General features: G+C 40.8%; 1 protein-coding gene across 8 annotated transcripts in view; it reads right to left on the bottom strand.

Annotated features, from left to right (window-relative positions):
- Window positions 1-14,726, bottom strand: part of abi1a (abl-interactor 1a) — a 198,911-nt gene that overhangs the window by 3,314 nt on the left and 180,871 nt on the right. For 5 of the 8 annotated variants that reach the window (XM_051928995.1, XM_051928991.1, XM_051928992.1 and 2 more), the window contains 2 exons: window positions 10,663-10,749; window positions 3,495-3,680 (listed from right to left, as the gene is read on the bottom strand). In XM_051928995.1, coding sequence (XP_051784955.1) covers window positions 3,495-3,680; window positions 10,663-10,749 — 273 coding nt within the window. The remainder of the gene's footprint in view (window positions 1-3,494; window positions 3,681-10,662; window positions 10,750-14,726) is intronic. The other 3 variants (XM_051928996.1, XM_051928993.1, XM_028804356.2) reach the window with 1 other exon arrangement.

Below are 14,726 nucleotides of genomic sequence, written 5' to 3'. Positions count from 1 at the left end.
ATGCTGGACACATTGTGTGTGGCTATAGTACTTTGCATTGAGAGACACTAAGATCTGTGCAAATTCTGCCCTTATGTTTCCAACTGTGTCCCCAGGTCCTTGTTGAAGAATTTATTTTAACGTAACAGCTGCGATCTTCTCTTCTAATTCCCTTTGTAATTTTAACCACTTCAATCATGTACCCCCCCCCCCCCCCCCGCTTAAACTGAAAAGGTTCAAATCCTTCAGTCTCTTCTCATAGCTCAGACCTCTCAGCCCAGGATTCAGCCCTAGTCGCTCACATCCGGACTCTCTCAAGTGCTGCTATGTCTTTTTTTTTTTTGCAATATGGCCACTCCACACCCGCAGTTCAGTGGATCGAGACGGTGACTTTAAAAGGATTTCATCAACAACACTGGGGGGGGATGGGGGAGCTGGAAACTTTAAGGGGAAATTTTTGCACAAACATTTGGACGTATTTCATCACACAGAGAACCACAGACACAGCAGGAGTTTAGGGTACCTTCAAAACTCGACTTGTTATTTTAGATGAATTAAGTGCCTAGGACTGGGGAGCTCTGTTGGGCCTGTTCTCGTCCAGGTTGTCCTAAAAGAAGAGCCTGCTGTGTTTCCTGAGAACGTTGTTTTGCTTTGCCCATTTCTGAAACTCGGCATTGCATTTTAGGAACGGCACTCCAAGTGAACAGAATCACAGTTTTCAGCGGTGCCAACAATGCCACAAAGGTTTCTCTAGTAACTGAATTTTCCCCTTGGAATTAATAAAATTGATCTAATTTAACCAATTAGCATTTATGGGGGAGCTAAAAGAGTTCATCATTAGGATAGTGGAGTAGTAGCTACTGCTAATGGGGCAGTCATTTCTGAAGTAATATATTAAAAATCAGCCACTTCAAGCTTTAATAGCCACCAGCAGCACTAGTAATGTCTTGGCAGTATTTTTAAATCAATTTAGTGGCACCTCAAGAATAAAAATAAATAAACAGCCATTAATTTTTATGAAATTTCAAACGGGGTGATTCAGACATGTACAGTTGTGCTTGAAAGTTTGTGAACCCTTTAGAATTTTCTATATTTCTGCATAAATATGACCTAAAACATCATCAGATTTTCACTCAAGTCCTAAAAGTAGATAAAGAGAAACCAGTTAAACAAGCAAGACAAAAATTTTATACTTGGTCATTTATTTATTGAAGAAAATGATCGAATATTACATACTGGTGAGTGGCAAAAGTATGTGAACCTCGAGGATTAGCAGTTAGTTTGAAGGTGAAAATCGAGTTCCGGTGTTTTCAATCAATGGGATGACAATCAGGTGTGAGTGGGCACCCTGTGTTATTGAAAGAACAGGGATCTGTCAAAGTCTGCTGTTCACAACACATGTTTGTGGAAGTGTATCATGGCACGAACAAAGGAGATTTCTGAGGACCTCACAAAAGAGTTGTTGATGCTCATCAGGCTGGAAAAGGTTACAAAACCATCTCTAAAGAGTTTGGACTCCACCAGTCCACAGTCTGACAGATTGTGTACAAATGAAGGAAATTCAAGACCATTGTTACCCTCCCCAGGAGTGGTCGACCAACAAAGATCACTCCAACAGCAAGGCGTGTAATAGTCAGCGAGGTCACAAAGGACCCCAGGGTAACTTCTAAGCAACCGAATGCCTCTCCCACATTGACTAATGTTCATGTTCATGAGTCCACCATCAGGAGAACACTGAACAACAATGGTGTGCATGGCAGGGTTGCAAGGAGAAAGCCACTGTTCTACAAAAAAAACATTGCTGCTCGTCTTCAGTTTGCTAAAGATCACGTGGACAAACCAGAAGGCTATTGGAGGAATGTTTTGTGGATGGATGAGACCAAAATAGAACTTTTTGGTTTAAATGAAAAGCGTTATGTTTGGAGAAAGGAAAACACTGCATTCCAGCATAAGAACCTTATCCCATCTGTGAAACATGGTGGTGGTAGTATCATGGTTTGGGCCTGTTTTGCTGCATCTGGGCCAGGACGGCTTGCCTTTATTGATGGAACAATGAATTCTGAATTATATCAGGGAATTCTAAAGGAAAATGTCAGGCCCATCTGTCCATGAATTGAATCTCAAGAGAAGGTGGGTCATGCAGCAAGACAACGACTCTAAGCACACAAGTTGTTCTACCAAAGAATGGTTAAAGAAGAATAAAGTTAATGTTTTGGAATGGCCAAGTCAAAGTCCTGACCTTAATCCAATCAAAATGTTGTGGAAGGACCTGAAGAGAGAAGTTAATGTGAGGAAACCACCAACATCCCAGAGTTGAAGCTGTTCTGTACGGAGGAATGGGCTAAAATTCAGGACTGATCAACAGTTACCGGAAATGTTTAGTTGCAGTTATTGCTGCAAAGGGGGGTCACACCAGATACTGAAAGCAAAGGTTCACATACTTTTGCCACTCACAAATATGTAATATTCGATCATTTTCCTCAATAAATAAATGACCAAGTATAATATTTTTGTCTCATTTGTTTAACTGGTTTCTCTTTATCTACTTTTAGGACTTGATTGAAAATCTGATGATGTTTTAGGTCATACTGTGGAACCTCGGTTCACGAACGTCTCGGTACACGTACAAATCGAGTTACGACTAAAAAGTTCGCCAAACTTTTGCCTCGGTTCACGACCACACACTCGGTATACGAACAAGCCAGTTTCCCTTTCGGTTTGTAAATGTTCAGTCTCTCCCTGTGCAGCAAGCAAGAGACAGCGCGACACAAACACACACACACACAGGCAGCGCGAGAGAGAGCTGGACGCATAAGTTAGGAAGGCAGTTAAAGAATGCACTGGGCTTGATTTTGTTTTCATTTCTGTTTACAGCGATCGGTTCGTAGCCTGCATTGTTGCAATGTTACTTTTCTTGGTGGTTTATTAAATTACGGATTTTTTCAAATGTTAATTTTTTTCCCTGTGCTTAAAACTCATTAAAAAAAAAAGTGTTTTTAGCCAGCGGTTGGTAGCGCTATAGCGCAAACTATTGCAGTGTTAATTTTCTCTGTTGTTCAAGGTTTTCTCAGTGTTATCCAATGTTTTTACATTTAGTTTACTATTACGCTGTGCATTCTATGGTGTAATTAACTGTATTTGTGCTTAAAAACTTAAAAAAATATATATATGTACATACAGTTCGTATGGTCTGGAACGGATTAATTGTATTTACATACAATCCTATGGGGGAAATTGCTTCGGTTCAAATTATGGTCGTGAACCGAGGTTCCACTGTGTATATGCAGAAATATAGAAAATTCTAAAGGGTTCACAAACTTTCAAGCACAACTGTATAAGGAATCTAATTTTTCCAGGCGTACCCCTCGGATACAAGTGTGGAGATTGTGGGTTTTATTTTTAGCCTGCATGCGTTGATAAACTGAATAAAAAGACCGTCCTGCCGTATTGCTCCCGTGAGTGTATCCTGTAATTGTCCGTTTCTCTATTTGTCCCCTCCGCCCAGTCGTACTCACCTTTCTCAATGTAAGTCTTGGGTGCCCAGGAGGGATCACCATCAGCATAGGGGTCATTGTACTGGACCACAGCCGCCTCCTCATCATCGTAGTCAATGGGGGGTGGTGGCGGCGGGGGTGGCGAGTCATCAAACATTGGCATGTCCTCAGGGGGTGGCGGCGGTGGAGGTGTCGGGCTGTCGGCAACTGAAACAATTAAAAAATAAATACAATTTTAAATCAAAAGGGCTAGGTGGCCCAGCACCAAGTGGAGACCCACAGATATGGAATAAAAAAGCCAAACCTGTGTGCTCTACATGCACCATAGACAGCCATTAAGTTCACCATGCAGTAAGAGAGAGAAAGCAACTAGTCTACGGCTGGATGCTGGTTAGTAAAACTATCGTACTTAACTCGGGTACAGTTCATTAGAATACATGCTGTGAAAAGTCCAGAAATTCAATAGGACACCCCGACGGCAAGAAAATCTTCAATCCACCCAATAAGATGCTAGTAGGGAATAGCAGAGCTTGTCTAACTTGATCCCTGCTTTGTGTCACGATGTTCTTCACCGGCAGCTTATAGTTCAGCTGGAAGAGGACGTTTACTTCTAGTCTGAAGAGCCCACCGTGAACATCCACGTCATGAAGTCCAAGTGCACAGTCCAACGGAATGACTCGTTATAAACGTGAGAAGTTCAAACAAGCAAGACACATCTTGGGCTGTGTCCACACTAGTACGGTTCCATTTAAAAACACAGACATTCATCTCCGTTTTCACCTTTGGTCCACACTACCCCAGTGTCCTCAATGTCTGAAAATGGAGGCTCCGCAGAGCCGCACTCTATCTTTCTGAAACGCCAACTTGGTGTTGCAGTGTGGATGGTTGAAAGTCCAAGAAGGTTATGCTGAAGCTTTATGACACACTGGTGAGGCCTCCTCTCGATTACTGTGTGCAGTTTTGGTCTCCAGGCTACAAAATGGACATAGCAGCACAAGAGAAAGTCCAGAGAAGAACACACACTAATTGCTCTCTGATTGGATCCTGCTCATTACGTGGCCCTTCACGAAAGAAAACCATTGTCGGTTGTTTTAACATACGCAGATACACATTCGTGAACAACATGAAACCGCTAGTGTGAAGGAAGATCGTCTTCATTTAAAAAACACCGTTTTTTTTTTTTTTTTAAACACGAAAACGTATTAAGGTGGACGTAGCCTTGCTATGTTACTTACCCTGTGTGATTTCTAGTGATGACTCAGAAAATGTTTTAATCTCATTTCCATGGAGATCAGAGATAATAACAGAATGGGAGTCTAAGGTGACAAAGGCTGGACATTAACAAGCAAACATCATCCATGAAAATAATCTTCACGTTACTCGTGTCACATAATCGCATGCATTTTTGGTAAAATATTTGTAAACGAAACGCCTACTGAAAACACTCCCGTGAACAAAAATGGGCTCGCTGAATCGCTCAAAATTGTAGACGTGCCTCCCATCGTTGGATTTATAGTCATAACCACCACTACCAACGTTTACAGTGCATGGACTGGAGGAAATTGGGGTGGGCTTTTTAAAAAAAGAAGGAACAGCTTTTTTGAGAGTCTGATTTCGCTGTTGTCCTTTACCAAGATTTTTACGAGTTGTCCCCATTTTCAGAATACACATCGAGATGACTGTTTTGGTGACAGTACGTATTTCAGTCATTCTCCTCTGAAAATGGAGGGACTTGGTGAAAAATGGCTGTAATTTCTGAGAGCTTAATGCAATACCTTTGTTAAACCCCTTAAGTTAAAGCTGAAAGTCGTCTATACTTCTGTCATATCTTGATTGCTTAATTTCAAATCCAATGTTATGGTATACATCAGCGTTTCTCAACCTTTAAGTATCTGCGACCCGAGTTTTCATTACAGTTTTATTTGCACCCCCCTAACGTTTTTTTTGAAAGGAGCCCACTAATACCAATTTGTTCTTTTTTAATTAATGATATATCATAGATGAATATTTTATTATACCTACTTAACTTTAATCGACATTTATCTAACTCTATATTAATTTTTCTAGTATCAGAATGTAGTTTATGTTAATTTGTTTTGGTTTCAATAGATCTTTTTTTCATATTTTCGATTCTTGTTTTCTTTTTTTCACATCTTCACACCCCCCTTTTTGTTACTTCATGTCCCCCTATGGTGGCCCGCCCCACAGTTTGAGAACCACTGGTATACATAGAGAAATTTACAAACATTTCATTAATGTCCAAATACTTATGGACCTAACTGTATTTGCCTCACAAGAAATGACAGTTCTGTTCTGATGAGTATCTTTTAAACCCCCCATCATGCTACCAGACTTTTCAGCAACCTTCTGCTGTAGCCTTCGCTTACATGGTCTTAGTGCACCAAAGACAGCTGTGGTGTGCAGCCAAGTCCATCAGTCATTCTGTGTGACATCCCAAAGAGACAGTCATAGCACTCTGTGACTAGTCATGACAAAACTAAAGTGGTACGAGAGCTGAAACCAATAAGCGCTCAGTTGAAAGTACAGTGCATACAACCCTATGGTGTACCAACCAAACAAATGGAGGTCTCTAACATATGCTCTTCTGTTCCATCCTTATCTCAAAGGAATGTACAGACAACAGCAGCAGGAGCAGCAACTACTACCTGGCTGTCCCCAGTGTTGTTTATTTTTCAGCGGTGTGTCAGTACCTATGCTGGTGTGCTCCAAGATGACTGCCAGCCCAAATTTTGGGGGTGGGACTAGCTGCAGACTCCCAGAACTCTGCTTAACAGCAAATCAAATTGCATGCTAATGTCACATGATTTACATGGTGGAAACTCCCAGAAGGGTCTGGCTGAGGCCCGCAACACTACAAGGCACACCCACTGTAAGACACGCCTCCTCAATACTTTTCTTTACTCCTAAGATAGATGACACTCCCACAACTCTAACCTTAACCATATGTCCTGAGATGGGCGCATTGAGAAAGACGTAAATGACTGTGCGGATTGTACAACATCACAAATGTTTAATGCATAGGCCACTAAACATCACTGGATGTCTACAATTTAAATGGCTCACCAACAGAAGGTGACCTTGAGTGCTAAGAAAGGCGCCTATTAAATAAAATGTATTATTATTATTATTATTAACAGAAGAGAGCTCCAGAGGTGTGCAGCTAGACTCCATTGAATATTAGAGCCACAACAGGAAAGCTTGAAACTGTGCTGAGCAGTCATGAGGGTCTCATGTAACCTGTCATCTCCTACAATTTCTAGTCATGTAATCTGACAAACTCATGTCAAAGTCCAGCAACTGCAGTCATTGTGTATGTCATCATGTCCAACACAAATTGTGTGGTATGGTGCCAGCTGTAGTTGAATGATAAACTAATTGATAAACTCCCTGATGTCACAGAAGAGGTAATGGGACGGAGTTACGTTTATACAGTTGTTGGAGTTTGAAGTGAAATGGTACAATGCAGCGGAGGACAAAATGCGGCATAGCAGTACAAATCTACATGATGGTCCAGATCTAATTCTGCAATTATTGCATTGCATTAAAAGTTGCATAGTACCACCCTATATAAAATAAGTACACCTATTTATTAAGCTTTAAGGGTTTAATGAATTGATATCAAACTTAAAGTTTTGTAATTTTCAAAAAGGACTGTGTTGTATTATAACCTGGAATACGAAAAGGCAAATATTATGGGCTTAATGGCATATTTTAAGCAGTAGGAGTTGCTAAATTTCGTGATCTTCGTGGTTTCAATCAGTTTTCTTTCAGTTGCAAGTTATACACAACGGTAAGCCAAAATGTAACCACAATAATATTTTTTTTATGTGTATAAAGCACACCTGTCCACAGAATCAATTTCTTCCATTCCAACCTCTACAGCACCATGGGCAAGACCAAAGAGCTGTCAAAGGACGTCAGGGACAAGACCTGCACAAGGCTGGGATGGGTTACAAGACCACCAGCAAGAAGCTTGGTGAGAAGGTGACAACTGTCTGTGTGATTATTTGGAAATGGGAGAAATACAAAATGACCATCATTTGATGGAATGAGAAAGGTGAAGGATCAGTCCAAAACTACACGGGAGGAAATTGTTAATGATCTGAAGGTAGTTGGGACCACCACAGTCACCAAGAACACACTACGCTGTAATGGATTGACATCTTGCAGCGCCCACAAGGTACCCCAGCTCAACAATGCACATGTTCAGGCCCGGATGTTCACTGGCAAACTTAAGACAGGCCTGTATGTGTGCTTTATACACATAACGAGTTGAGATCAGGAATATCTGTAATTGATCGATTGATTGTAATCTGTGTGCCGTGTGGGCCCACAGTCAATCTGTGGGAGCCAGAATTCCGGCTGGGTTTTAGGGGATCAAATACTTATTTCTCTCAATGACATGCAAATCAATTTATAACTTTAATGTAATGTGTTTTTTCTGGAGTTTTGGTCGATATTCTGTCTCTCTCCATTAAAATGAAACTACCATAAAAGTAGTACACACTACTTTTCAATTCTTTGTAAGTGAGCAAACTTACAAACGCAGCAGGGGAACAAATACTTATTTCCCCCTCTGTACATTTTTAAAACCGTAGACTGCAATGGAAGTTACACGTGTTTGTGTGTGAGCTTTGTTTCTCTGTTCAAACTAATGTGGGAAAGCGTTGGGATGTTAAGTCATCATAAGTATAGCCGTCCCCTTTCTGTTTGCAATACACAAGGGCAGCATGCCGTCATTTGTGGTTCTGTGGGGTGCTGGTGCTTCAAGAACCCAATGGCGACCAGCATTGGACAATGATAAACAATATAAGACATCTGAGAAAGAAAATCTTACACTATTCTCACTATGAAATTGATAATCCGCCTTTCCCCCTCATTCTTTGGTCAAAAGTCTTGTTTTTAATTTAAAACCGCAAAGCCAAATGTGAAGGGGCTTCCTTTTTGTGGACTACTTTCATTTTTGGAGTTATTTAACAAAATGTAAGCAAAAAAGTACACATTTTTACATGTTGTGAGCATCAAACTGGATGACTTGGTGCATGGATTATACGACATGCGCAACGGGTGACTTTTTCATGGACATTTTTGATACAGTTTAATATTTTTAGTGCGCCATTACGTGCCATTCGATCAGAAACTATGTTCTTTCTCCATGAAAACATAAAAATTAAAACATTTTTCTTAAGCAACGCTACAAACTGCATGAGGTAAGTAATGTGTGTGTGTGTGTATATATATATATATATATATATATATATATATATATATATATATATATATATATCTGACGCTAACGTCCGAGGTTCAATCCCCGAGAGGGGAGCAATAGAGTGTGTACGCCTGATGAGCCCAAATGAGGGTGAAACACGTGTCGCGTACTCTTTGCATTATTTGACAGTAAACTATGCACCGTAGTGGATGTTTGCCGAATGGCAGACCAACCACAAGCATTACCTGGTAGGTAACCACCCACACAATTCAGGTCGGAACTCAGACTACGAATGCAATGAATGTAATTACTCCGGATCTACAGGCTGTCAAATAAACAAACCACACGCCGTGGTGCAGTGTAAAGGGGCTTTGTCTCCGACATCCAAGGTTCGATCCCCGAGAGGGGAGCAGTAGAGTGTGTATGCCTGATGAGCCCAAATGAGGGCGAAACACATGTCGCGTACTCTGCATTATTTGATAGTAAAACTATGCAATATATATTATTATACAGTAATCCCTCGCTATATCGCGCTTCGCCTTTCGCGGCTTCACTCTATCGCGGATTTTATATGTAAGCATATTTAAATATATATCGCAGATTTTTTGCTGGTTCGTGGATTTCTGCGGACAATGGGTCTTTTAATTTCTGGTACATGCTTCCTCAGTTGGTTTGCCCAGTTGATTTCATACAAGGGACGCTATTGGCAGATGGCTGAGAAGCTACCCAACTTACTTTTCTCTCTCTCTTGCACTGACTTTCTCTGATCCTGACGTAGGGGGATTGAGCAGGGGGGCTGTTCGCACACCTAGACGATACGGACGCTCGTCTAAAAATGCTGAAAGATTATCTTCACGTTGCTACCTTCTGTGCAGCTGCTTCGTGAAGCGACATGCTGCACGGTGCTTCACATACTTAAAAGCTCGAAGGGCACATATTGATTTTTGATTGTTTGTTTTTCTCTGTCTCTCTCTCTGCTCCTGACGGAGGGGGTGTGCCTTCAACAGCTTTGTACCGGCGGCGGCAGTGCTTCGCATACTTAAAAGTCAAACAGCCCTATTGACTTGTTTGCTTTCCTCTCTCTTTCTGACAGTCTGTGCTCCTGACGCGCACTTCTTTGAAGAGGAAGGTATGTTTGCATTCTTTTATTTGTGAGACAGAACTGTCATCTCTGTCTTGTCATGGAGCACAGTTTAAACTTTTGAAAAAGAGACCAATGTTTGTTTGCAGTGTTTGAATAACGTTCCTGTCTCTCTACAACCTCCTGTGTTTCTGCGCAAATCTGTGACCCAAGCATGACAATATAAAAATAACCATATAAACATATGGTTTCTACTTTGCGGATTTTCTTATTTCGCGGGTGGCTCTGGAACGCAACCCCCGCGATGGAGGAGGGATTACTGTATATTATTATTATATATATAGAAGTGCAATTTTTTAATGGATTATTCCAAAAGGCAAATGGGCGCTACTTACTTTGCTAAACCTTACTCAAGTAAATTCTATATTGTTTCTGTATCATTTTTAACTTACCCTCAGGTATGTATACGGCTATCTTTGCAATGCTCTTAACAGAACTAAAATATTTCATGGAAACAAAGTTGATAACTGATAAGTGAAAGGACTGTGGCGACAAAAACGTTTGAGGGTCCTTCCTCATTGACCAAGTTCAATTGGCCTCCGCCATTAACAAGCATCCCATTCTGCTACTAACAGGTGTCCACTTGTTCAGAAGGTGGATCAGTAGTTCCATAAGAATAATAAATGGTACATAATAAAAGTAAATAAAAATTAAACACATTCACCAGGAGATTTCTAAGAAGCAAGAGATGAACTACAAGCAGCGTCAGAAGAACTAAGTTAAGAACTAGCTATAAAAATTAAGTGGACAAGAAGACACCATGACACGAAGAAGGAAGCATGCTACTCACTCTCAAGGCACGTTTTTAGACTTACTGTTTTCTTGCACCCTGGCCACAAAGCCTGTCAGAGGGATCTGTGGAGTCAGCTGAGGCATTGGTGGGGGAGGAGGGGCAACAGACACTTGAAAGCAGCAACACAAAACGGGCAGGGAAGAGACAGGAGGAGACAAACGGAAGCAGAGGTCAGTCACAGGGAACAAAGGCATCCATGAATTCAACCGAACAGCCACTCGCGTCTGACACCTTCAGGACTTCGCATCTCTCACTGAATTTGTAGCACTCAGTTTGATGTACACACCTAGGGGTCTCAAGTCTCAGGTGTTATTCCCACCACCATTGTGATTTGAAAGCAGGTTTACAATTTGCCTGAATAAACATCTCAGGAAAGTCAGAAAGGTGAAGAAACTGCTTGATATGACTTTTCAGAAATTATCTGCAGTGAACGTGAATTTAAAAACCCCTGCTTCGTTTTCATTTTTCACATCTGAAGATGTGGGTGCCCTAGCAGAGTTGTGTGTATGTTGGAAATTTCTATTTATCACGGTAATATCCACTATAAATTCTTTCCAAACAAATATAGTGTTGTATGCTTCTGCCTCTTAAGACCTCTTCATTACCAAACTATACTAGTCTACCACACCAGATTGTCAGAAAAACATGGGCTATAAATGTTAACAGCTGGTAATGTTACTTGCACAAATTCTCACATCCTGGAATTCTGCACTAATGGGGTGTTTTGACAAGGGAACTGTCTGTAACACATCATCAGTAAAACCAAAAAACTGGGTGATGGACTTTTGCCCCAACAAAGAGTCTCTACGCGTGGGAGTCCACATAAGTGACTGGCTGGACTGGTCTTGTAACACAGAGGACCTACAGGACAAAGGCCAGAGTGAGTGGGCTCTGCTTTTAGGAGACTGCACCCCCTTTAATGTTGGTACTGACATTCCTTACGTATTCTACAACTTTGTGATAGCTAGCATGGTGACCCAGGCTTGTAAAAATCATTTCAAGGTAGGCCCACAGAATCAACAAGCTAATTAAGAAGGCAGGATAAGTTATAGGACACCTTTTGGACCTGCTGGAGGTAGCAATGGAAGCCAAATGTCATTATGAACAACTTCAAAGACAGAAAATATAATAAATGTACTATAAAGATATTTGCCACGCACATATCTTATCATAACATATCCCGCAGGTGTCTGAACCTCTCATGACTGGCACTCCAGTCAAACCAAATGCCATTATGAACAATGCTACCCATCTTCTCCCTAGACACATTGGCACCAAGGACTTTCAACCAACGAATTACTCGATAGAAAACATGTGTCGTGTAAAGCTATGGGGGCTCCTTCATACAAACAGCAATGTGTCTTTATAGTGTCTCAGTGTGACTAGGTCTGCCCTTTTTATCTTTAAGGTCACTCAGAAATTTTTCTCCCTTTCCAGTTTTGTTTCCTTTAAGTCATTAAATCATTCTGGTGTGTATCTGAGAGTTGGAATACAGTCTTCTAAGAAAGAGGAGCCTGTTCTGCCCCTTCTTCTATGGTTCCTCTTTGTTGCAAGACCAGTCTAGACTGGTGATTGATGTGGACCTGTAAGTATGTGTAGCAGTGCACCCCTTCCACATCTACTCCTGAAACACTTACTGGGCATAGATACTTGTGGAAATCTGAGACAAACGTGGTCTTTAAACTGATGGGACTTCTCACTTGCTTACACTGAATGCTAACCTGGAGGTCTGATGACGTCTGGTCACGAGGCTCGACTGTTTATTGTGTTCAAGTCTAACCTTCAAGATCCACTTCTTTTTTGGATCATTTTTGAAAACTGATTTTCCTTTTTTTATTTTTCTTAACCATTTTTTTTTACACTATTTACATTTGTGTGTTTTTGCCTTGGATTAGTTTATCCCACACCGTTATCTCACTGACTTCTCTCAAAAAATCTTCTGTTAGAAAACAACTAATAAAATGATTTAAAAACAAGAGAGAGCTTTCAGTTAGTCCAGAAAAGCCAGAAATGTTCAGATTTTTTAAGGTCACATCGGTGACTCGATTGATTCCACTACAATCCTGACCAACACAGACTCTCCATTTGTAACTAATGATCTTTCCAGGGTGATGCACAGATGCCCAGGCCTCTCCCTCAGTGCCTTCAGCTAATCAGCATGGCTTTGACAAACAACCGAGGTGGCAACTTTTTTTTTTTTTTTTGACCTAGACTCACAAATCACAAAACAATTCTGAAGCAAATTGATGCAGCAAACCTTAAAGAAACAATTGACTCTTAATACATTAAATAAAGCACACAACAAATAAGTGAAGAACACGCACACAGACACAAAATCTCAGAATGCCTGCCTGATGAGCACATTGCAAAATAAACTGGGGACAAAACTGCTGGTCTGACAGACTGCTACTCTAATTGTATTATAACGAGGTGCTGACCCATCCAAGCCCGGCTGGCATGCTTGTCTTCTACAAACACTGATGTTTTGTCGGAATAGAATTTGAAAATTTTACTTAATGTAAATCAAAAGTGTCTTTTGACAGTATGAGGCTTTTCCACTGAAAAGGAAATATGCATGCGTTCATTTTGTTTCAGCCCCAGGTCACGGCGAACACCAATCTACCTTCACTCATATCCTTCTAATTTAGAGTCATTAAACAAGTGAAACTATGTAAGTCCTTGGGCAGCTGGAAGACCCCAGAACAACTTGATTATAAAAGAAAACCATTCTGACACAATCAAGGTTGTAAAGGGTCCACAAAAGCCAACTGTGAGGCAACTATTAATAAAGTGTAAATGTTTAGGCCATGGCACAACATGAAAACAAAACTGCAGTTTTCATTGCAGAAATCATTAATAGTGTGGCCTGTTTTTTCCCCTAACATGTTACTTCAACCAGAAGTGTTATTGTGGTTTAACGCCATTATTATTATACAGACATGCCACAGCAAAGCTTTCGTAAAAGCAGCTCTCAAACTCTTGGTGGCAATGCCTAATGGATAAATAACAAGCATCTGTGAAGGATTTAAAAGGACCTGAATTAATCCATTAATTTGACCTCAAATATCAACAGACTGTCAAGCAGGTCCTTACAAAAGGAATTTAAGCAAGTGACCAAATATTTTTATATTTACCGTACCTAAGGCCAAAGTTTTTTTTGTAAATCAGTAATTTCTTCTGTGATGTCCTCTGATGCATATCACCACAATCCAGTGGTTTACTTATAATGGCCTAATGAACAGACTAGTGTTTCCCAACCTTTGTGGTGTCATGACACAATTTTTCATATGCTATTGTGTTCGCAAACCCTTCTGTGAATTTAGCGCAATCGCCTGAGTGGGGTGAGTGAGGTGGTCATCAAAGTGTTTGGTGTCCCGCATGATCATCGGAGCATTGGATGAATCAGGCACGATTGCCACTCCTTTTCCTCCTCAGTGAGCATGATTGTCAAAGTGGAGGGGTGGGGGTTTGGGGGTTAAGGGTTTCTTGAACGATCACCAGAGTGTCAAAATGTTAGATGAATCAAGCACAACCAATGCTTTTCCTTCTTGGTAAATCAGGCATAATCGTCAAAATGGGGGTTGAGGAGGTTGTTCAGGATTGGCCGTGATCCATTTGTGATGCTGCTGCAGTGAATTGAACATGATCATTTGGAGTCGGCCACGGCCTACCTGTAATGGTGCGACACACAGGTTGAGAAACACTGGAATAGACATTGGCCGAAGCAAAAGGAGTCTGCTGATCCTTAACAATGACTCTTAAGTATTAGAAGTAGTTGTGATGGACAACTACTCCTAGAGAGAGCAGAAATAATATGCAATTTTCTCAATTTGTTCACTATCAACCCTGGACTGGATTAAACAAGCATGATACTTCTTTAACTAATAATATAAGAAGAGCACCATGGCTTTGCTACAGCCTTTAACATGTTAAGGTGCTTGTGACATGGTAAATATATTGGTCTAATTACAAAAAGAATAGCCAGAGTCGGGAGTTGGAGGTATGATGCACTGAAGGGTCAGATTTCAGAAATATGGAAAAAGCGAGGAGTAGCAGTCGGTGGTACGATAAACTGAGGTTTTGTGT

Source organism: Erpetoichthys calabaricus, chromosome 6 (assembly GCF_900747795.2).
Source record: "Erpetoichthys calabaricus chromosome 6, fErpCal1.3, whole genome shotgun sequence".
Classification (NCBI taxonomy): domain Eukaryota; kingdom Metazoa; phylum Chordata; class Cladistia; order Polypteriformes; family Polypteridae; genus Erpetoichthys; species Erpetoichthys calabaricus.
This window is presented reverse-complemented; position numbering and strand designations above follow the sequence as displayed.